This window comes from Oreochromis aureus, linkage group 14 (genome assembly GCF_013358895.1).
Source record: "Oreochromis aureus strain Israel breed Guangdong linkage group 14, ZZ_aureus, whole genome shotgun sequence".
In the NCBI taxonomy this organism is placed as follows: Eukaryota; Metazoa; Chordata; class Actinopteri; order Cichliformes; family Cichlidae; genus Oreochromis; species Oreochromis aureus.
The window spans coordinates 41099616-41122202 of NC_052955.1; the positions used below are offsets into that span (position 1 = coordinate 41099616).

Consider the following 22587-nt stretch of genomic DNA (forward strand, 5'->3'; position numbering starts at 1 on the left):
AAACAGAGACATCAAGAGACACAGGATGTTGTAATATGAAAGGATTGAGAAGAGTTAAAATCAGAATTTCCAAAAGTCAAAATCACAGATTGTAAGTAAAAGATGATCAAATTACTTTAAATAATAGATGTGATAATATAAAGACAAGAAAATGTACAAATACAGCAGATTTGCGCATGCTGTGATTCTATGAACATCTCTATAGAGAAAATATAAACTTCACACAAATGCATACAAACAGTGGGGACCCCCAAGCTGCCCCGAGGTGTGCGCATACAGCTTAATGTGAGACTTCCTGTTTCTTACAGTACTGTACAGTACAGTGGGAGATGCGCGTTGCATTGTGGGGGTACAAATACAGCGCAGAAAGGACAGCGGGGAGCACAAAGGGATAAAAACTGCACCTCGGCAACTTTTAACACCAGCCTGCTGTAATGTGAATTCATGTGAGCGTTAATTAAAGCGCGACTTTTGGCGGCTGGCAGGGTGACAACTGCTGGAAGAGCGAGGAATGTGAAGGGAGCGGAGAAGAGCGGCAGGGCACACCGCTGTCTCCAACTGCTTTGTCAGCTGAGCTGTTTGCGACCCGAGGCCCATCCGTTATCACAGGCCTCACCCGAGAAGGTAAACTCCCTTCGTCCGCTGTGTCTGATAACGCTAACCGTGTTGTGTATATTCTTGTCTGGTTGTGTTGCTTTCTCGACACTGAAAACGACAAACAAACCAACTAAGAGCGCCGTGTTGTCTCAGCTATCGCTAGCTTGGCAGCTAATGCCAGTTAGCTCCCATGGAGCAGCTGCGTCAAAGTGCAGCGGCTAGTCTGCGGTCAAAACGGAAATGGGAATACGTTGGCTTCAAAGTAAATGAAGTCAATTAAAAATGTGCTTTTATTTTGTATATTTCTGTCTTAGTATTTATGCAGATTGGTAAAAACTCAGACTGCAGTGCAGTTCAAAAAGCTAACTCTTAAAAAAACCACCACAGGTCTACCAGCAATAGTTGTGAATAACACATAAATATAAATGATGACTAGTATAAATGGCTGTTATAGTCATATAATAGTAATAATCACTTTACGTTGTGCAAGTTGTAGGTAGCAACTGTGTTTTACACCCGTTGAACGACATCAGTAATTGTCACACATTAACGTGCCCCATTTGCTTCAAATGATTTGTCAGGTTCGTTTGGCTTTTATTTTGAAAATTCTAATCGCCTCCTGGCAGACTCGGCGTCTGTTTGACACCGTTAGCTAGTGTTTGCTAAACTGTGATTGTTGTTGCAATCATATTCGCGGAGCATCTTGTCCACTTGAAACTGAGATGCACACACACTCAAAACACACACATACATACAGTCTTTGTTTGTTTGTTTGTTTATTCACATTCTCAGCTTTCTGCTGTGTTATAGTCCTGCACTTGTGCTCCCTTTGGTTGTATGCAATGCAATTAGTATAAGTACAGGATGAAGGCCACGCCCCCTCGACCCTATCCTCTGTCATATAGTCAGTGTTTAATCAGTTGCCTGCAAGCTTATTCATCTTATTATTCACCTGCTAATAAACTAATAAACAGCATCAAAACAAATCCAGATTGTAATGTGGGAAAGAAACAACTATGCTCACTTTTAAGTAGCTGTTACAAGGAAGTATATTTATGCATTTTCCTCCAGAATTTGTGTTAAAATGTGATTTAAAAAAAAAATCTCTTTCAGAGTGTCAAACCTAATATTTGAACTTAACAGTGGGGAGCAAAGTCTTTGTGGACTGTTCAACGAGTCATTTTGAAATGTTCTTTAAATGAACTTTAGAGTGCCTCCATAGTGTAGTGATTTAAATATTCCTCTAATGAGTGAAAGGGCCTTGGTCTGATCACAGTAGGACACAAAGTGAGGAAGAACTCCTGGTGTAAAGAAAAAAAATCTCTTGTGAATAAGCGAGCAGCCAGAAGTTTACCAAGTGCCCGTAATAGCACTTTAAAAGGCTTTGTTCCTCTGGACGTTAAGGTTTGCCATTGATGGTATTACAGGATTCTCCCATGAATTTCAGTTCAAAATTCTTTCAGTGTCTCTGTCAGAGGAAAGTTTGACGAGGCGGGTAATATCATGGGTTAGTACACCGGGCAGATGCTGCATATGTGGAGGAATAACATTTGTTATTGATTTTTCTGCACATGTTTTGGAATAACTTGGGCGTGGGGATTAAATTATGAAAAAATCGAATAGTCGATGCAATTATTTCCTTTCTTCAAATACATCTTCTCTCTTGTTTTTTATCTAGACGTTAAGAAAGATGGACATAGCTTCCACCATCCTGCAATCTGAAGGCCACCAGGTGGCAACAGGTGTGATTGTTAAGAGACTTCCAGTCTTACAGAAGTGTGTCGGGGTGAAAAGGCTTTCTTTCTTAACTCTCTGCTGTTGAGTTCATTGTCTCATTATGTTAGTCACCCATCATGAGTTACATCACACTAAATAAAAAATGAAGCCTGTTTTATAAACGTTGGTCAGCTGTGGTGTTTTCCACTTGATCATTGGCTACGACTTATCAGTCACAGGCGTATATTGTGAATCCACGGGCTCTGCCTCACGTTCTACTTTTAGAAACAACTGAGAGCAAAGTGCTCTATTGAGAAACCATAGAGACTTTTGGGACAGGACGGGGGCTGATCATTCATAAATTTGATAGAAGAAGGATTTTACCCTGAATTCTGGATTTAACCAACCTGGCTGCAGCATTTTGGATGAAGTGAAGACTTTCAGGGAGTTTTTAGAAGAACCTAAAAAATCTAAAACAGGATATGTCTAATTTTAACAACATTGCACAGATTTAAGACATGCCTGTAGTGAAACCTGACCTATTTATTGTTGACATTATTTGCCAATATTAGCTATTTACTGCTATATTGGTATTTATAACAAGTGATGAATGAGAAATTTAAAATGTAGAGACACCATTCAACCATGTTGTGGGTGTTCAAATTGCCCACCAAAGAGGATTCTGCAGCCTCGCTGTTGAAAACACGTACTGTGAATGCTACAAAGATAACAACCAGCGGATTCAAGCAGAGTCACGCAGACTGTAAATGGCCTGTATTTGTATAGCGCTTTACTAGTCCCTAAGGACCCCAAAGCGCTTTACACATCCAGTCATCCACCCATTCACACACTGGTGATGGCAGCTACATTGTAGCCACAGCCACCCTGGGGCGCACTGACAGAGGCGAGGCTGCCGGACACTGGCGCCACCGGGCCCTCTGACCACCACCAATAGGCAACGGGTGAAGTGTCTTGCCCAAGGACACAACGACCGAGACTGTGCAAGCCGGGGCTCGAACCTGCAACCTTCCGATTACAAGGCGAACTCCCAACTCTTGAGCCACGATCGCCCCAAGGTGCAATAAATAAGAGAACGTAACAAACGTTTTAAGTTTCTGTCTCTGAATGAAAAAAATATTGAATTCACTCTTAAAAATGATTTGTGTCGTCTGACTTCATAGGTAAATGCACAGCAATGCAAATATAAATGTATAAAGAGAAGTAGAGGTCCTTGCACAGAAGCCTGTGGAGCTCCACACTTCCCTTGAATCAGCACAGCCTTTTTTATTGTGAATTATCTGTTTGGCCTCTCAGTTTCATGTTAAAGAACATTGATTTGAACAGGTTAAGAGAAATCTGTTTTTCTGACAGGAGTCTAACCTCGTGGTGGAATTAAAGCTCGTTTTCTAATGTGCTCTGTTTGCTGGTTCAGACTCCTGTTGCACCACCGCAGCCCAAATCTATAATTCACTTTGCCTTTACTGGGCCAACATGGCCCAAGAGTATTTTCCTTTGGTGAGGCCGTGTGAAGGAGAGTGTGCTCTCCCTGTGAGAGCCCCTTCACTCGAGCTTTTGTTTGATGGAAAATCTCATGCCTCAGAGAATCCACATGTCTCACAGACAGCTGCTTGAGCGTCCTGTAGTGCGCTGGCCTCCACATGGGTCTGGCTCACATCGCCGCCCATCTGCTTTGATTGTTGTTACATAACTTGGCATTTTGTCCTCTGCGTTCCCTACCCCTGCCTGCTTTCAGCCCCCCTTTACCTTCCCCTCAGAAAGCACCTCTTTATATTTCTCTCTACCTTTATCCACTGTCCTCTGAACATCGAGCACTTGCCTTTCCCCCTGTCTCTGCTCTCAGCAGAGTCTTGCAGGGTAATATTTGACCGCTCGTTTTGTTTGTGTACTTTTGATTGTTGAGTAAGTTAGCGATTCCACACCCGAGTCTTTGACACATTGACATTCCATCCATCCATCCATCCATTCGCTTCTGCTTTTCAGGGCCGCGGGGGGCGCTGGAGCCTATCCCAGCTGTCATAGGGCGAGAGGCGGGGTACACCCTGGACAGGTCGCCAGTCTGTCGCAGGGCCAACACACAGGGACAGACAACCATTCAAACTCACATTCAATTTCAATTATCCAATTAACCTATCAACCTATCAACCCACAAGCTGCATGTCTTTGGACGGTGGGAGGAAGCCGGAGTACCCGGAGGGAACCCACGCAAACACGGGGAGAACATGCAAACTCCACACAGAAAGACCCCGGCCTGATGGTGGAATTGAACTCAGGACCTTCTTGCTGTGCGGCAACAGTGCTAACCACCGTGCCACCGTGCTGCCACGTTGTTGCAGGCTGGTGTTAAATCATGTTGACATTGATTTAAAAAATAATCATGTAAAGTTTGGGTCAGTAGAAAAGTCTCAAATTAAAATGGAGACAAAACAGGCTCTTAAAATGTCCTCTATGTCCTATTGCTTCTTGATGTTCAAATTGAAGGATTTATTTCAAATCAGAGCGTGTGCGATTAGTTTTTGAAGTTGTCACATTACTCGCTCAGCATTGTTCTTCTTTGGTCGTCACACACAGTTATTTTAAGACGTAGTAATGTACTGAGACACACTAATGTGTCATCTTCTACTGGTCCTTTGGAAGTGTAACAGCAGCATAAGGGACATTATTGTAAAACAACTCTAACAATGCACAGTAGACTTCACCCACAGCCTAATGACTACATATAAAACAACTGTTCAGTAGTCATCATAGCCATGAGTAATGACATACTGCTGCAACAATCAAAAGTATAGACTATAGTATAACAGCAGCTGCATGAGGATGGTGATATTCCGGTCAGTGCTGTAATCTAACCTCATTCATTTGATTGAGGTCACACACTTACTGAGCTCCTAAAATGTGTCTCTTTACAGTGTTTTTCTGTTGATTGTTGATTTAAGTCAGAGGTTCCCAAAGTGTGGGGCCCACCACCTAGGGGGGGCGCAGAGCCATTGCAGGGGGGGCGCGGTATGAAAAAAAAAAAAAAAAAAAAAGAGCGCTTGGACACTGTGGACAGGTTTTTGACGGGGCTCCCACACAAACGCAAAGCAGGAGATGAAGCATCGCCAAATATGTCTCCAAACCAACTTCCTTCCAAGCCAAAGACAGGAAAATATGGTGAAGCATATCTTCCCTTTGGCTTCACCTGCACAAGTGCCAAGGTAGGTCTCCCCTGCAAAATTAGTTTTCCCTGCGTCGGGAGCAGCGCTGGGCTCTCCAAATCACGGACAAACAGGATCCCACATTCTTGATTTTTAGTTCACAAACACTTCTTGTAATAACTAACTACTCCTGACATTTTGGACATGTTAGCTCTTTATGCAGTAAAGTTACAGCGGGATACAAATAACATCAGGCTGATCCTGCCGTAATTTGTTCCCCCGGTCCAAATCACGGACAAACAGTATCCCACAGCTGTTTATGTGTTTAAACCCATTTTGCACAGAGAGACATTTTTTGAAAAATGTATTGACGGCAATGTTGAATATTATTACACAGGAAAAAAAACAACTACATGTAAAATAATCACACCGTGGCGCCTCTGCCTTTCTATTTTATTACTACTTTATTTATTACTTGTATTTGCTTAATTGTTTACTAAATGTTTGAGGTGTGAAATAAACTGCAGTGGAATTTGTAAACAAAATATGGGTGTGTGTGTTTGGAGGATGTGTATGTGCGGGGGGGGGGCGAACATTTTTCTTGTAAAAAAAAAAAAGGGGGGGCCTGGCAAAAAAACTTTGGGAACCACTGATTTAAGTGAAGTGAAAACCAAATACGTGTCACAAAGTTGGGGAGGAGGGCAGTGAACACGAAGGCGAGATGAGCCCTGACTCGGTGTTTCTGATCTGTGTTGGAAGGAAAGCTAATCCTTGCACACCTACAGAACTGAACCTCCACCAAAGGATGTCTGTGAGTACAGTGCGGGCGAAGACACTCCCGGGTGGCAGCGAGCTCACAGCTACACCTGCAAACCAAAGCAGAGTGCTGAAGCTAACAGCCAACTGTCACGCACCACAGAAGAGCCTAACTGGTCTCTGACCCAGACCACAGTTTGTAGGAAGAAAATCTGTTTTAGCCGTATTGGCCTGAGCTGAACTGAATAGTGATTTAATTTGAGCTTACGAGGAGGAACAAAAACAAACTGCTGTGAGGGAATGGGGTGTGATTGAGTTATAACTAATTTATAATAAACAACAGCTTTGTCTCAAAAAGAGAATTCAGAAAGGTAATAATTTTTTCATGAGTGTTTTTCTATTTTCTCTGTGGCTCAGGAGGTTGGTGGTTTGATCCCTGATCCTCCCAGTCTGCTTGTCAGTGTCCTCGTGCTGATACAACCCAGAGTTTCTCCTCATGCGTTGACTTGAGTGTGTGAATAAAAAACTCTTGTTTGAATACGTGAGAAACTGGGACCTGTAGACTCAGTTAGAGCTCTTAAAGTAGCAGCCCTGTAACCAGATTCCTCGTTTTGTCTGTCAGACACAGACATGTCTAATTAGTCGTACACCTGACCAGCACCTATATGGTATATCATTTTTACATTGTTTGGTTAAGGTTTAAAAAAGATCTTGGAGAATATCCGAAGTATATATTCATTAACAGCGATCTGTTTCATTTTCTTTTACCGGTGGACAGGACTGGCACGGTAACACTACTCTTTTCCAAACTGAAGCATTTATTTATGACTTTTTTGTCTCTCTGCAGGACACGGATCCTTTGGATAAAGAGGAATTCCAACATGGGGGTGAAAACCTTCACCCACAGCTCGACCTCGCACAGCCAGGAGATGCTCGAGAAGCTCAACGCTTTGCGCAACGAGGGTCATTTATGCGATGTCACCATCCGAGTCCAAGACAAGCTCTTCCTGGCCCACAAAGTGGTTCTGGCATGCTGCAGCGAATTCTTCCGCTCCAAACTGGTGGGCCGGCCAGAGGAGGAGGACAAGTTTGTATTGGACCTTCACCACGTGACGGTTAGCGGTTTCGCTCCCCTGCTGGAGTACGCCTACACGTCGACTCTTTCCATCAGCACGGAGAATATCATCGACGTCCTGGCAGCAGCCAGTTACATGCAGATGTTTGCTGTGGCTAGTACGTGTTCGGAGTTCATGAAGTCAAGTATTCTGTGGAGTCCGGGTAACAACAATAACAACAACAACATGGGAGCCGATAAACCTCACGAATCGGCACCGGAGAGCGCCTCATCAAACTGTGCCCTGACACCGCTGGATGGCAGCGTGTCGCCCGTGTCTTCCGATTGCAGCGTGATGGAAAGAAACGTTCCCATCTGCCGTGAATCGCGAAGGAAACGCAAAAGCTTTGTGTCAATGGCTTCCCCTGAGAGTCCGCTCAAATGCACTACACAGATGGTCACCACCTCCCCTCAGATCCCCAACCCATCGCCCTCGTTCTCAGACAGCGCAGCCCAGCCCGTGGAGTCCTCCCTGGCCTTCCCCTGGACTTTCCCATTCGGTATCGACCGGAGGTTTCACTCAGACAAATCGAAGCTGCCGGAGAGCCCTCGCTGTTTAGAGCAGGGAACCCCGGGGACCTCTGAGGTAGTGGTTGGCCGTCGGCTCAGCGACTTCCTAACGTGCGAGAGCTCAAAGACGGTGTCTTCGCCTGTCGCAGCGGAGGAGGAAGATGTACGGGTGAAGGTGGAGCGTCTCAGTGACGAAGAGGTCCAGGAAGCGTCGTCGCAGCCGGTCAGTGCCTCTCAGAGCTCGCTGAGTGACCAGCAGACGGTGCCGGGGAGCGAACAGGTCCAAGAGGAGCTCCTCATCAGTCCACAGTCCTCCTCCATAGGTGACCATCTTCGTCCTACCTTCGCGGTGCATTGTTGTATCATATGTGCACAGATTATATTAGGTTAAAACATCCAGTTTAGATAAAACGTCGATGTGCATATTGTGTTTCTCACTGGTGCAACAGGGCTGTATCCTGACCCACTTAAGACAGCGCTGCTATGCAAAGTGTGCAATCAAACCTGCTTCGTCCTGCTCCCAGAGCTGCCTCCCCACCCACCGGATTTTTATTTGTATCGTCTCAGTGGAAAGTTTTATTGTCCACTGGTCCAAATTCTGCTTCAAAGGCTTTTCTGCCTTTCCATAAATAAAAAAAGGAAATGTAAACATTCGTCATTTTTTCCTAAACTGTTTAGTGGCACAGTGCTTTGTTATCCAGCAGCATCAATCCCAAAGCAGGGGATTAGCCTTCAAAGAGTGTATTAGTGTAACCATGTCCAAGATGTCTTGCTTTAGGCTTTATTTTCAGTCGACAGCTACCGTGAGTCATTTTCTTCCCTCCTTCTTCCCAGGCTCGATGGATGAGGGCGTGTCAGAGGGCTTACCGTCAATGCAGAGCACCTCTAACGCTGGAGGACATGCGGAAGATGATGAGAGGTATCGTGATTTGTTGAAACTCGCTGTGAACCAATCATAAAGTAGGAAAGAACACATAGACGCGGCTGTCACGACTGAAAGTCTGGGCCACACCTGGTTACATAATAAAAGAAGACGTGTTTAAATGATGCACTGTAATCTAAAGAATGGTCGTTATACAAATGTGTGATACCTGTTAGCACGTTCCTCAGTGTGGCGCACATTGCTGTCATCACTAATCACATGTGTGGTTGTTACACACGACACATAAACACATATACATTTGGTTAGGGTTGTGCTTTCTGTTAACTCCTTATATTATAACCAACAGATGCAACAAGGGTATTTGTAGATGCACGCACATGCTTGTTCATGCTCACACTTTTGCTACGTTGTGCATGTCGAGTTGTTACCCTGATCCGCTGTCAGCACTGTTAAAATAGAAGAATGGCATTTTGATCATAGATCAGAGCTATATACTGTAGACTGGGACTGGACTACATCAAATTTATGACTAGCGCTTTAATGTCCTCTGTTTGTGTTTCAGGTTGGAAGGTATTCAGTATCCGTACCATCTCTACATCAGTCCTTCGACACGGCCTGGCACCAACGGCCCTGACCGGCCCTTTCAGTGTCCGACCTGCGGAGTCCGATTCACACGCATTCAAAACCTGAAACAGCACATGCTCATACACTCCGGTAGGTGAAATATGAAAGCAAGTGCATTACATGATTCTTCATATATGACTGCACACCACCACGCCCCTTTGAAGTAAACGAAAATGTTGCAGCCTTTGTTTTGACGTTTTTCTCTTTAACCTCCTAAGACCCGAACTCTTCCACGACATGCATTTTTAATTTCTCTTTGATATTTGGGCATATTGGGGCCCGATGAATGTAAAAACAAAGAATTTCCAGATTTTTTTTTTTTACCTTATTTTTGTTTTTAAGAAAAGTAAGAGCCACAGATGAGGATATTCATTTAGAAATTTGATAGAACAGTAGCAGTATAATGTCCTCGTAAGTGGATATCAGGCCCATGTAGAGCAAAATTGAGTATTTTGGTCTAAATAACCCAAAATGTGATGTCCACATATGTGGACGCCAGGTCCTAGGAGGTTAAACATAAAAATCAAACACATTCTTCATCGCAGCACTTAGAGAGACATTGTTGTCTTTTTACTTGGAGACAAGGGGCCCGTTCTTCGTACCTCGCTAAGTAAGTTAGCCGGATTTGAATGTTGACGATTTCGCGTGATCTTGGATCGTTCGGTTCTCCGAAGCTCATCTGGGACTTGCTGTCATAGCAACAGATCCGTAAGCGTAAACCTGCTCGGGAGCAGGTTTACTTTATGTAAACAGGATTAGATCGCGGCCTCTCAGGTATGTCCGCTGCAGTTATATGAAAGCAAGAGCGATATTTCGCCACTGTTTTACCATAAATAAATATTAGCAATGTAACTAAAGATAATGTATTTGATTCTTTTATTGATTTCATACAGATACATACAGGTCATTTCCGAATAAAAGGGAAATGTACTATTAATCATTCTATTACATGTAGTAGATCATGTCAGATGTAATTCATATTTTAGAGTAGTAATAGTAAATTACTACGTGCAATCAAGATGAGAGACCACGGCTAAAAAGCGAAGGTGGATTTGGGAAGTCTGTCGCAGCCATGTCCTGTCCGTTTGTACGCGAGCAAGGAAGGTGCAAGATTGATAAGGAGAGTTTACAGAATTTAGCGTATATTGCGGGATAGACGGGATCCTTTAGCTCAGCGCCGACGGTGTGCTCATAGAGAGATATCGATTCTCCCGTGAGGGTATTATTTACTTTCTTCCCCCTCTCTCTCTCTCTACATAGATATATATATATATATATATATATATATATATATATATATATATATATATATATATGTATATGTATATATATATATATATATATATATATATATATATATATATATATATATATATATATATATATATATATATATATATATATATATATATATATATATATATATATATATATATATATATATATATATATATATATATATATATATACTTACTCCCGACTTACTGTGCATGCTTCAGTCACCCCTTGCATGGGAACAGGTAAAAGTGATGGAGTGTTATTCAAACTACACACATAAAAACCCACAATGTCAATAAATGTCACAGTACAAAAAGGGGTGTGACGAGGGGGTGCAGGACCACCACCTGTCTTTATTTGCTCCGCCTTTTTCTTGGTTGCTGTTATAAACAAACAAACAGATTATTCCAGGGTCTCTTGTCATAGACTAAAAGCAATATAAGTGATAAATATTACCATTCTGTAGAATATTCTTATATTTCACTTTTACTTTTTCCCATGTTCTAGTGGGTCCTGTTGTGGCTCTAATGTGAAAGAGGATATGATGTAATATAATATAATGTGGTATAATATAATATCACATGATATAATGTAATATCATGGATCACTTACGAGTTTAATTTGTCAGCAACTTTCTGCCAGCCCTCTCTCCTTGCTTTTGCAGCCTTTGCAGTGTTCCCCGCGCTTTAATTAAACTCTGAAACTCCTGATATCCCTCAATCAAGAGTTCTTGGTCTGCTGCCGTGAAATACTGAGCGCGCTCCTTCGACATCTTCGCCGACCAATCACAGGGTTGCCGATCAATGTTTCTACTATCGATGCGTAGCCCCTTTTAAGCCACCCAGTGATCTCACATTACTTCATCCAGCTATACTAATCGTCAACAACAGGTGCGTTCGGAGAACCGGATTAGCGAGCTCAAAGTTAGCGCGATGATTTGATCTTGGATGTGTCATTTGATCTTGGATGTAGTAAGCGAGGTACGAAGAACGGGCCCAAGAAGAACAACTGGATTTGGTTACATTTCTTGGTTGTGAAGGTGCTAATGAAGATTATAATAAAAAGTTAAACGATACAAGTTGCTGCTCTTGTAAATGCCTCAGGAAAGAAAGGAGACTTTCAAGGAAGCCCTGATTTAAAAAAACCTTAACAGAGGCTTTTTGTGATCTCATCTCACACACGTGGACACAAACACTCATGTAATGCTAATGTACAGATCAGCAAGCGTGGTTTTGTCTCTTTTTCCAGGCATTAAACCTTTCCAATGTGACCGCTGTGGGAAAAAGTTCACACGGGCCTACTCCCTAAAGATGCATCGGCTGAAGCACGAAGGTAAACGCTGTTTCCGGTGCCAGATTTGTAGCGCCACATTCACGTCCTTCGGTGAATATAAGCACCACATGAGGGTCTCCCGACACATAATCCGCAAGCCGCGGATTTATGAGTGCAAAACGTGCGGCGCCATGTTCACCAACTCTGGCAATTTAATTGTACACCTGAGGAGTCTGAACCATGAGGCATCCGAACTAGCAAACTACTTCCAGAGCAGGTGAGGAGTCAGGGGGCGCCGCCCCCATCATTTACTCAGATCTCACCTGGATGAGAAAAAAAGTTGAGTTTAGATTCTAACAGCAGACTCGTTGTCGTGACTTTGGCTTTGTACAACTGTTTTTCAGATGATTTGAATGCTTAGATCAAGTGTGTCTGTATTTACTGGGGAACTTTAACTGCTTTGACACAATTGTTTTACATTTTGGGAATAAGGCTTATATGATGAGTTGAATGAAAACATCATGACTGCCCTGATAACTGTGGTGTAAATGTGAATACTGATGATACCTAATAAGGCCTTGGTCACAGCACTTTGGCCTGTCTGTTTGTTTCAGTCACTGCTGTGTAAAGGAGCACTCTGTGCTGTGGCAGGTGTGGAAACCCTTTGCCACCATGATTCAAAACATGGGAAAACTGGGAGGGGTGCCCCGTAACTGGTCCCAGCTATGAAATAAAACAGAGAATATCATTTTCAAGTTTCTCTTTGAATAAACAACAGTCATTCCATTACATGCATATGCTTGTAGATGGGGTTGCCACAAATTACTATTTTGGTAGTCGACTAATCAGATCATGCATCCATTGGACGTAAAACGTACAGCTGATTGCACCAGCACGCATCTGCTCTAACTACCATTAGCTTACAGCTGGAAGTGTTTCAGGTATGTGCTAACTAAAGATAAAGACAAGATGATAGTTTATTCAACTTTTAATGAAATTTGCAGATTGTCTCGGTGGAGTTTAATAAACTCGGCCGTCTGTTCCTTACTATCTAAAATATAACAGGACACTGGAGTAAACTCGACCATCTCACACTTCTGTTTAATCAGTTCTCTGTTTGACGTTTATTCAGCTGTGTGAAAACTAAAACTTTAATCTCAGCCAAACCGATTTACTCAGGAACAAATAAAACACTGAAAAAAGCCAAACAATAACATTTTTAAGTTATCTAACTTATATATCATGTTTAACCTGAGTAGCGAAAGACAGCGGTGATCCGAAAATCTGCCGTTCTCACCGGCTCTAGTGAGCCTCGACCTCCCGGTCAGCTATCGAGCTGGTGGGTAACAGGCGTCTCTGAAAACGCCGGAGTACTGTAAAAATCTGTGATGTCTTGATAAACCGAGCAGATTTTTGAAGTTTACACAGCTACATTCTCGCCTGAAAATATCTTAAAAGTTTATTTTGTGACCCAGAAAGATTAATAAGAGTAATATTAAAACTAAGTAGCTGCTGCCATTGTTGGAAACTGGAATTGGCTGAGCTGCGCTATGAATTCTGGGATTTGTCGGCCGCATTTGGAGGAGTCTTCGAATTTGGACAGCCTTTGTCGTGTCGCTGTGACGTAATCGGCCTACAAATGCGGCCTCAGCAGGATGCGGTCTCTGAATTTGGACACAGCTACGATACCGGAGACTGCTTCTTCTTCTTCTTCGGGGTTTAATGGCAGCTGGCATCCTTGTACATGCAGTGCTGCCATCTTCTGTTTCAGTCTGTTATTACACTCTTAAATCCTACTACTTACTCCTGCGTCTTTCAGGATCTTACAAAGCTTTAAACGACACGTCGACAATTAAATTCGTCGTCAACGATTTTGATAGTCGACGTAATCATGACTAGTCGACTAATCGCAGCAGCCCTAGATAGGATGCTAATAAACAGTAGCGTTGTGAGCTGGGTGTAGCAGCAGAGGAACCAGTCCTCCAGCTGCTGCAGGCTCTGGTTGGAGTCAATCACCAGCTCACTTTGGAAAACGCTGCTGGTAGATTTAGTTACCGTTCGACTGTCCCGGCTTATGCCACACTAAGCAAACGGTTCCTGGCTGTAGTGTTGCATTTACTGCTCAGACACGAGTAGTGTCAAGCTTTTCATTTAAGTGTCAGTAAAGAAAACGAATGGAGATTTTTCCCAAAATGTCAAACTGTTCCTTTAACATTCACCACTGAGAGGAAATTACAAATACCTCAAATTTGTTTCAGCTCTGACTGAAAAAATTCCAGAAGTAAGAGGATGAAGTGAGGTATCGAGAGTACAAATACGAGCTTACTGAGTTTCCTTAACACACAGATTAACTGTCCAAATTATAACTGTTAGTATTAAGTACGCGCGAGAAAACCATAGCATACTGTAGCAGGTACTGTATGTGGTCATGGAATACCTTTGTCATCTGTGCTTCTTTAACCAAATCTAGGAGGTTGTTTTCATCATCAGCCCACAATGACCCACAAAAGTCCGAACATAGTGTCTCAAAGTGGGCCTGTAGTTCCCAGACTTTTCCACTTCTTACTCGAGCCCTCACAGGTCGGGCCATTGACTCCTCAAACCTCAAACAACAGTGTGGAAAATTCCCTTGCAGTTCATTCACACTCTTAATTCACACTACTTAATTCCTGTTAAGATATGTTAACGACACAATTTTCATCACGTGGTTTCCAGGATAAACTCACCTGTCCTCTGTGGCACAGAGGACAGGTGAGTTTGGATCCCAGACTCTGATTCCATCCCATCTAGGGCTGCCACGATTAGTCAACTATCAAAATCGTCAACGACTAATTTAATAGTCGACGTGTCATTTCTGAAAGACGCAGGAGTAAGTAGTGAGATTTCAGAGTGTAATAACGTACTGAAACAGAAGATGGCAGCACTGCATCTACAAGGATGCCAGCTGCCGTTAAACCCCGAAGAAGAAGAAGCTGTCTCCGGTATCATAGCTGTGTCCAAAGGGGGCCGTATCCTGCTGAGGCCGCATCCTGCTGTAGGCCGATTACGTCACAGTAATGCGATGAAGGCTGTCCAAATTCGAAGACTCCTCCAAATGTGTCCTCCTTTTCCCCAGATTTGAAGGATGGGTCAGGTGTATCCTTCGTGGCCCACCATATCCCAGAATTCATAGCGCAGCTCAGCCAATTCCAGTTTCCAACAATGGCAGCAGCTACTTAGTTTTAATATTGCTCTTTACTCTTTCTGGGTCAGAAAATAAACTTTTAAGATATTTTCAGGCGAGAATGTAGCTGTGTAAACTCCAAATATCTGTTCAGTTTATCAAGACATCACGTTTGCAAAGTGCTCCAACGTTTTCAGAGACGTCTGTTACCCACCAGCTCGATAGCTGACCGGGAGGTCGAGGCTCACTAGAGCCGGTGAGAACGGCAGATTTTCGGATCACCGCTGTCTTTCGCTACTCAGGTTAAACATGATATATAAGTTAGATAACTTAAAAATGTTACTGTTTGGCTTTTTTCAGTGTTTTATTTGTTCCTGAGTAAATCGGTTTGGCTGAGATTAAAGTTATAGTTTTCACACAGCTGAATAAACGTCAAACAGAGAACTGATTAAACAGAAGTGTGAGATGGTCGAGTTTACTCCAGTGTCCTGTTATATTTTAGATAGTAAGGAACAGACAGCCGAGTTTATTAAACTCCACCGAGACAATCTGCAAATTTCATTAAAAGTTGAATAAACTATCATCTTGTCTTTATCTTTAGTTAGCACATACCTGAAACACTTCCAGCTGTAAGCTAATGGTAGTTAGAGCAGATGCGTGCTGGTGCAATCAGCTGTACGTTTTACGTTCAATGGATGCATGATCTGATTAGTCGACTACCAAAATAATAATTTGTGGCAGTCGTAGTTTGACAGTCTGCACATGTGCAGCTGCAGGATCGACGGCACTGACACATTTGAAAGAACATCCGTGGAAACCATGTGATGAAAACTGAGCTCGGTATCACTTTTGGCTCAGACCAGCACCAGTTTCTGTATCTGCTTGAATTTCGACAATAGTTTACAGCACTCGTATGTTTGCCTTCACCAAACATTCATGTAAAGGATGAATCCACCAATCCCACACACTGAATCAGTGCTGTTATTACACTAATGACTGAGGCAGATGAAGGTGCACCATAAAGATGATTATTGCATTAAAATTTTAAACAATGCTTTAATTACAGAAAAACACTCTAAACCTGTTTCCTCATCCTTCCTAGTTTTTATTTATGATAGAGCGTGACGTCGTAGAAGGCCTCTTATGCCTTTTTTTATTTATACTGTACAGTCATTGTACAATTAAGCTGAAGCCTCGGGCTTTGGGTTGCTCTAAACATTTGGTTTCTGACAGGTTTTCCACTTTTGGCTCAGTATGATGTCAGTAAATATGGTCGTCTCAGGCACACCGTCGCTGTTTAAAGCCAGTGTTTATGAGGGAGAGCCGATCACGCCAATGTTTACCTAAAGAGAGGCCAATGACGCCGTCTTCTTCCAAACGCTCAGGAGCTGCAACAGTTTAAGATGTTTTTCTTTTAGCTGTAAAATACTAAAAGTTACCCCTGAAGACGTTTTCAATCTGCTACCAACAAAGCAACAAACTTTACACATGTAAGCCTGATGATGGAAAATCTGGAGTAGCTTTTAGTTTTTAAGCGGCCCGATTATGAGTTTCCTGATTATCTGGATGCTCAAACTGAAGGTGGACAAAGTTTCAAAGAATGAGTTTGATGTACTGTGCAAAAGTCTTGAGCGGATTTCTTTATATATATTTTCTGCTAGGAAAATAGGAGATTGTTACAGTGACTTGCTGAGCTTCAGGAACATTTCTCCATTCTTCTCGAAGGACATCCCAAAGCTCTTATTTGGACATTGACTGCATTTTGTTCCCTTCTCTCTGAAGATGATCCCACACTGCTTCATTGAGCTCTGGGCTCTCACTCGTCCTCTGTGTGGTTTGTCTAAGCAGGATTGCTTTTACTGCATTGGCAGGATCATTGTCATGCTGAAGAACGATGCTGCTGACAATCAGAGGCTTTCCACATGGTGGATAAAATCTGATGGTGCTTTTCTGCATTCATGGTTCCATCAATTATGACAAACTCCCCAACACCACTGACTGAAACATGTTTTACTGATAGGCTGCTAGTGACAAAGTGCCTAAACTGGTCCCTTGCAGGTTGGGTGTTAGCACTGATTTATCTGTTGACTTTGGGCCTTTTAATGCTGGAATGATTCAGCTCAATAATAACCGAAAGAAGCAGCACAGAAAAACATTGAAAGTCTGCCTGAGGGTGGCTCAAGACTTCTGCACAGTACTCCAAAGCTAAGGCTTCGGACCGTCACAGACAGGTTTTAAACTGAGCTGTGTGTGCTGTTACAGAGACAATCCCTAACCCTAATACTCGTACTCATCTCAGGCACACGGCTCTCTCTTCAAATCATCTGTTTACGAAGAGCCACCAATCAGAAGAGGGAGAGATGTCTTGTTCCAGATAGAGGACTAACTGAGGCACAGTGGGATAAATATTTAACTTAAATATTAATAGAACTTGTTGGAGATTAGTTTCAGGTTTTTCAGCTCATTCCCTGTTGGCTGCAGACCCACTGCCCCTCGATAGTCTCCTCTGTTGGCTCGGTGTTACCATCGGGATAAAGTCTATAAACGCCCAAACCTCATCCCTAAAGTAGCCGTGGTGTCATCGGTACATTTTTGGTCTACTGGTGGTCACAGTGACAGAGAACTCATCTCCATGGGGAGACACATGGACATATGTTCTGTGTATTACAGTATGTGTATATACAAGTATTTTACAGTGTGTTTTTGTGAAAATCACATGTGCAGTTATTGTGGGGTGACGGGGAACTTAACATGTTCTCTTGGTCCACGCAGTGATTTCCTCGTGCCCGACTACCTGAGCCAGGTACAGGAGGAGGAGGAGGCGCTGGGAGTCCAGTACGAGCTGGAGGAGTCCCAGCATCATCCGGTCTACCCGGGCAGCACCTCCACTTCCACCACCACCCCCACCTCGTCCTCCTCCTCAGTGCAGATGCCCGTCATCTCCCAGGTCTCCTCCTCCACCCAGAATTGTGAGAGTTCCTCTGGCTTCCTGTCACCCGAGCCCCTGGATCCCCTGGAAGCCCCAACCTCCCCGAAGATGGACGCCGATGACACGGCGCCCATGACAGAGGAGACCAAGATGGACAACAGCGTGGGTGGCAGTTCCCCAGAGGTGTTCGAAGAAGAGCAGCAGCAGCAACATGCTCAGGCCAAGGAGGTGGCTTCCATTACCATAAAGTGATTCGAGTCTTCTAGTTGCCCATTATGTCTTATTTTGCAGTCATGTCATATGGGAATATCTGCTGGGACGACTGGATGTTGACGCCTCATCGTGTGAAACTGTCAGGACGCTGTGATTGAAGTTTTCTGAAAACTTCGGCTGACTTGATGGCGCTTCTCTACGCAGATGCTGAACACCTCACCAAACCCAGCAACTAAATGCCAGCTGTTGTTGTTGTGGGGTTGTTTTTGTTTCAAATATAATATTTCATAAACTTTCGCAGTTGATGTGAGATTTCAGTGGGTCAGAAGATCTCGCTTGATATCTAAGTAAAAAGTTTTTTTTATGAGTCACTTAAAGGAGAAAGGTTGTTTTTTCCCATATGACGTGAATGCAGCACAAGCTAAAGTCATTTCTGTCTTAGCCAATTCGAGGTCTGTTAAATCGAAGCCTTGCTCTACTTTTGGAAAGTGCCTGAGAGTTCCCATTTTAACAAAGTACAGTGTAGAGAAAGAAAAGGTCTTTGCTTTGCCAACAGTGACAAATCAAGTCTTTGGAAAAAAAATGTTTGTATTCATTTGTAGTGCTGATGCTAGTTTGTATTGGCAGAGACTGTGTTATTCCTTTAGTGCCGTTGCTATAGGCAAACTGTTAAATGTCAATATTATCTATATTGCAATAGCTTGTACTGTAGTTTTACTATTTGAATGCTGTGAATGTTGGTTGTTGTGAAATGATATGTCAGGTGTGTATGTGCATTTCTTTGATCAGTATGAACACATTTCATTTTTTGAAATTACTTGACAAAGTATTCCCAAACACATCTGTGCAGTATACGATTTTCCTGTTTAGACTTCGTGATGTCAAAAATCTCAAGATTGGATCGGCACTAGAGCGACTTTTATTTTGTAATCCAACGAAATGGATACAAATTGAGACTTAAAAAATCACATTGTTACATTGTCGTCAACAACTGCAGTATTATATATTCCCAAATGTGATATGGCAATGTAGCACTTCATCCCAGCCTTCTTTCCAAAGGCAGTTCATTGGATAGATGTTCATGTGGCTCGCCAGCAGGTGCATTGGACACTGCGTTCTGACTATTGGAGCAATGTTACACTTACAGCATGATTGTCTTTGCGGCTCTGTAGGACTCTGAGCTCAACCAGGATTTAGTTTTTTTTCTTTCTTGTTGTTACAAAGGGGGCGATTTCCTGACTACCATTAAAACTCACTGAGCAGTTTATTGGGAACACGTATGCTTTGAATACAGCAGCTCTGCTATAAGTTAAAGTTTTTTTCCGGAAACAAATTTATTATTTTTGAATTCTTGCCACTGACAAACATCCTAAGATAATAAACGATGCACTACATCCCCTGTAACAATGACCATTGTATAAGCTTTGTAACAACAACTTATGGATAGACACGGCAGTGAATTAGACTGCACCGAGCGGTAACTGTAGGTGGCAATGGTAAAAACTGCAGTTCCTCTAATGGCCACTGGAGGCCGACTGCGGAAGCTTGTTAATACGCAGCAACTCCCATGTATGGGTGTTGACCTTGGTGCATTAAATTCATTTGTGACCAATATGACAGGCTGTGTGCTAAAGCCACAAAGAAGCTCATGTTTCAGTGTTTTATCAGAAATATCAAACTTTGCTAGTGTTGATAATTCTCCACCCTTTCATCAATAACATTGTGCTGGCTAACGTTGAGACTCTGAACTCTAAAACTAATATGCGATGTCACAATGACGAGGCGTATTTTTTACATTAACTGTTAAACTGCTCAGTGAGTGTACAGTTGCTGTAGTGTAGCCCAGGAAGCAGGGGTGACCCAGTGTGACAGTCATCTGTGTGATCACGAGGCTGTCGAGTGTTAATGTGATAATGTTGTTTTGAAGTAACCCGTCTGCTAACGTGTGAATGCAGCAAATACTGTGAGTTGATCTTTGGAAATGTTACCCACACAGGCCGTTCTTCATGTTACTGATTATTTTAAATGTTGATTTTTGGGGTCAGGCTTCCTGTTACCCGCATTGTGCCAACAGGCTTGTGATTCTGTATTTGGAGTTTGTTGCGCCTGAACTTTGAGATGAGTTGAATGCTACTGACTGCATCTGGGTTCTGTGCTTATGTTCACCATGCGCTCCCCAAAAGTCGTACAAACAGCTCATTCTTGCGCTCACTCCAGCAGGGTGCACGAGCTCGATTGTAAATGTGAGGATGAATACTGCTGAGAATCCAATCAGAGCCGTCTTAAGAAGCAACGGTGTCGCCCCGTGCCATCCATTCAGCCCTTTTTTAAATGTCGTGCCATTTGCCCTTTTTCTCTGGGTGCAAACCGAGCTTTTTCCTCTAGGACCAAATGTTCTCTCTCTTATTGGGGATTTGCCGTGGCAATCAGCACTTGCACATATTAAAGAAAGAGATAATCATTCAAAGCGGTCCATGCTATTTAGCTGAGGGGTCCTGCTGTTCTGCCCTTTACAACACTGTATGATGTTGTGCATTGAAGAGGCTAGCCTTAGTAAGTGGACCTATTAACTCTAGTTGCACAATTTCAGAATTGAAAAACAAAAAGACAGAGTTTTCTATTCTCCACGTGTGTGTCACGCTTTTCATCTGTTGTGTTGGTGTGTGTGTCACCTTTTTTATAATGAAATGCTGCTGTTTGTCGAAACGCAAAGTGCCCAAAATATTTTTGTGAACCAATGGTGTGCAATAAATGGACCGGTGTCGTTTTAAAGGTTTTCGTTTTGATATATACATATATATATATAAAATATAAATATATGAAAAAGAAAATAAGAATGTATCATTTTGTTTCAATCTAATGTGACTGAATGAAACCAGGCGCGAGCCCGTTTGATCTGTGAACATCTGTAAGCTTTGACATGAAACGACTGGTTGTGTTCAGCTCCTCTGTGTTTGTTTCGGAAGGTTGCATGTTCGTGTCGTTCCGTGACGTGAAAGAGAGCATGTGCTGAGTTGGTGGTATGTTCTGTCAAGGCCTTATTTTGTAGCAGACTCTTCATCCGATCTGTTGTTCGGCATGCCCTCTTCTTCTTTTCTGTACGTTATCCCTTTTTTATGTGCAATGTTTCAAAAGATATCTTGATTATACGAGTACACTTGATGTTGTATATGTTTTCCAGTCCATACCATTTATTTAAAAGTATGAAAATAATAAAAAACAAAAAGTACCCCCAAACAGGTCAGGTAGCTCTTCATAATGGCATACATATATATATATATATATATATATATATATATATATATATATATATATATATATATATATATATATATATATATATATATATATATATATATGTATATATATATATATATGTATGTATATATGTGTATACATATATGGTGATTTTTCTATTCTGGTTGCTGTTTCATGGCATCTTTGGATATTCTTGTTAAATGTGAATAGAACAGCTTAGCCTGGGAGTGGGCGGGGCCTTGGTAGTCTTCACTTTGTGACTGTCTGCAATGTGTGTGTATATATATAAATATCCAGTATATACACTCATACTATGTTGCATATTCTTTATACTGTAGGCAACCTGATTACAACCTGCTTTGAGACAGATTGTTGTACTTTGTGTCTTTGATATTGTATTTAAACTGTAGTTTGGAGAACCTGTACAAAAACATCCCAGATAGTAATGCAACCTGCACACACTGTATCCGGGGAACTGACGTTTGTGGTGGTGTTGAGTGTTTTAACTGGATCATATTCCACAGTTGGCTGTTAAAAACTGACGAGACCACTCTGTATTTAAGAGTTTATGGTTGTTCTCAATCTTTGCTAGTGTTCTGGCTTTGCAGTCCTGTTGTTCTTAAAAATACTTGTTTTGTAAAAGTTTAAAATGTAAATAAAAAAATCAAAGTCAGAAAGATTGTCACTGAACTTTGAGGATTTATTTCAGAGACTGTGTGGAGTAACACGCTAGGGTTGTTGGCCCTGCCTTTGTCAGGCTCTGTCCACTTAACCTGGACCCCGTACTTCAAGACAAGTTTAACATGTACGGGACATTTTTCTGTTATTGAGCAGTCACAGATACAGACAAGTACAAGCACAGATAAGACTATAATATTAGGAAAATATAAAGACAGCTTGTACAGACAAGAAAACCATGTTTATAAAGTTGAACGACACTTAAAAGCTCCCAAAGAAAACATACCAGCAAAAACACGGTGCTTGTAAATCAAGACAATCTGACTACAATGATTTATTCCATTAATTTCATCTTTTTTATGTGACAGTTTTAGCATTTATTCTTTTAGCTGCAGCGGTGCTTAACAGTCTCATAGTGAAGAACAGATAAAACCTTAACTG

General features: G+C 42.2%; 1 protein-coding gene across 2 annotated transcripts; it reads left to right on the forward strand.

Annotated features, from left to right (window-relative positions):
* Window positions 1–273: 273 nt before the first annotated feature.
* On the forward strand, window positions 274–21386 carry zbtb44 (zinc finger and BTB domain containing 44). 2 transcript variants are annotated; one of them, XM_031741755.2, is made up of 6 exons: window positions 274–624; window positions 7072–8171; window positions 8683–8767; window positions 9294–9445; window positions 11882–12182; window positions 17841–21386. In XM_031741755.2, exons 2-6 carry the CDS (start codon window positions 7106–7108, stop codon window positions 18247–18249), a joined length of 2013 nt encoding a protein of 670 aa, XP_031597615.2. In that variant the 5' UTR covers window positions 274–624; window positions 7072–7105; the 3' UTR covers window positions 18250–21386. The 2 variants fall into 2 exon arrangements, with proteins under 2 accessions (XP_031597615.2, XP_031597616.2); XM_031741756.2 differs by having other exon boundaries at window positions 313–624; window positions 11882–11965; window positions 17841–18012.
* The last annotated feature ends 1201 nt before the right edge of the window (window positions 21387–22587 follow it).

Excerpts from the sequence above, each read along its gene's own strand:
- zbtb44 (XM_031741755.2), top strand. The coding sequence starts at position 7,106 with ATGGGGGTGAAAACCTTCACCCACAGCTCGACCTCGCACAGCCAGGAG. Across the intron at positions 8,768-9,293 it reads CATGCGGAAGATGATGAGAG|GTTGGAAGGTATTCAGTATC; the intron begins GTATCGTGATTT and ends TTTGTGTTTCAG. Across the intron at positions 9,446-11,881 it reads GCACATGCTCATACACTCCG|GCATTAAACCTTTCCAATGT; the intron begins GTAGGTGAAATA and ends CTCTTTTTCCAG.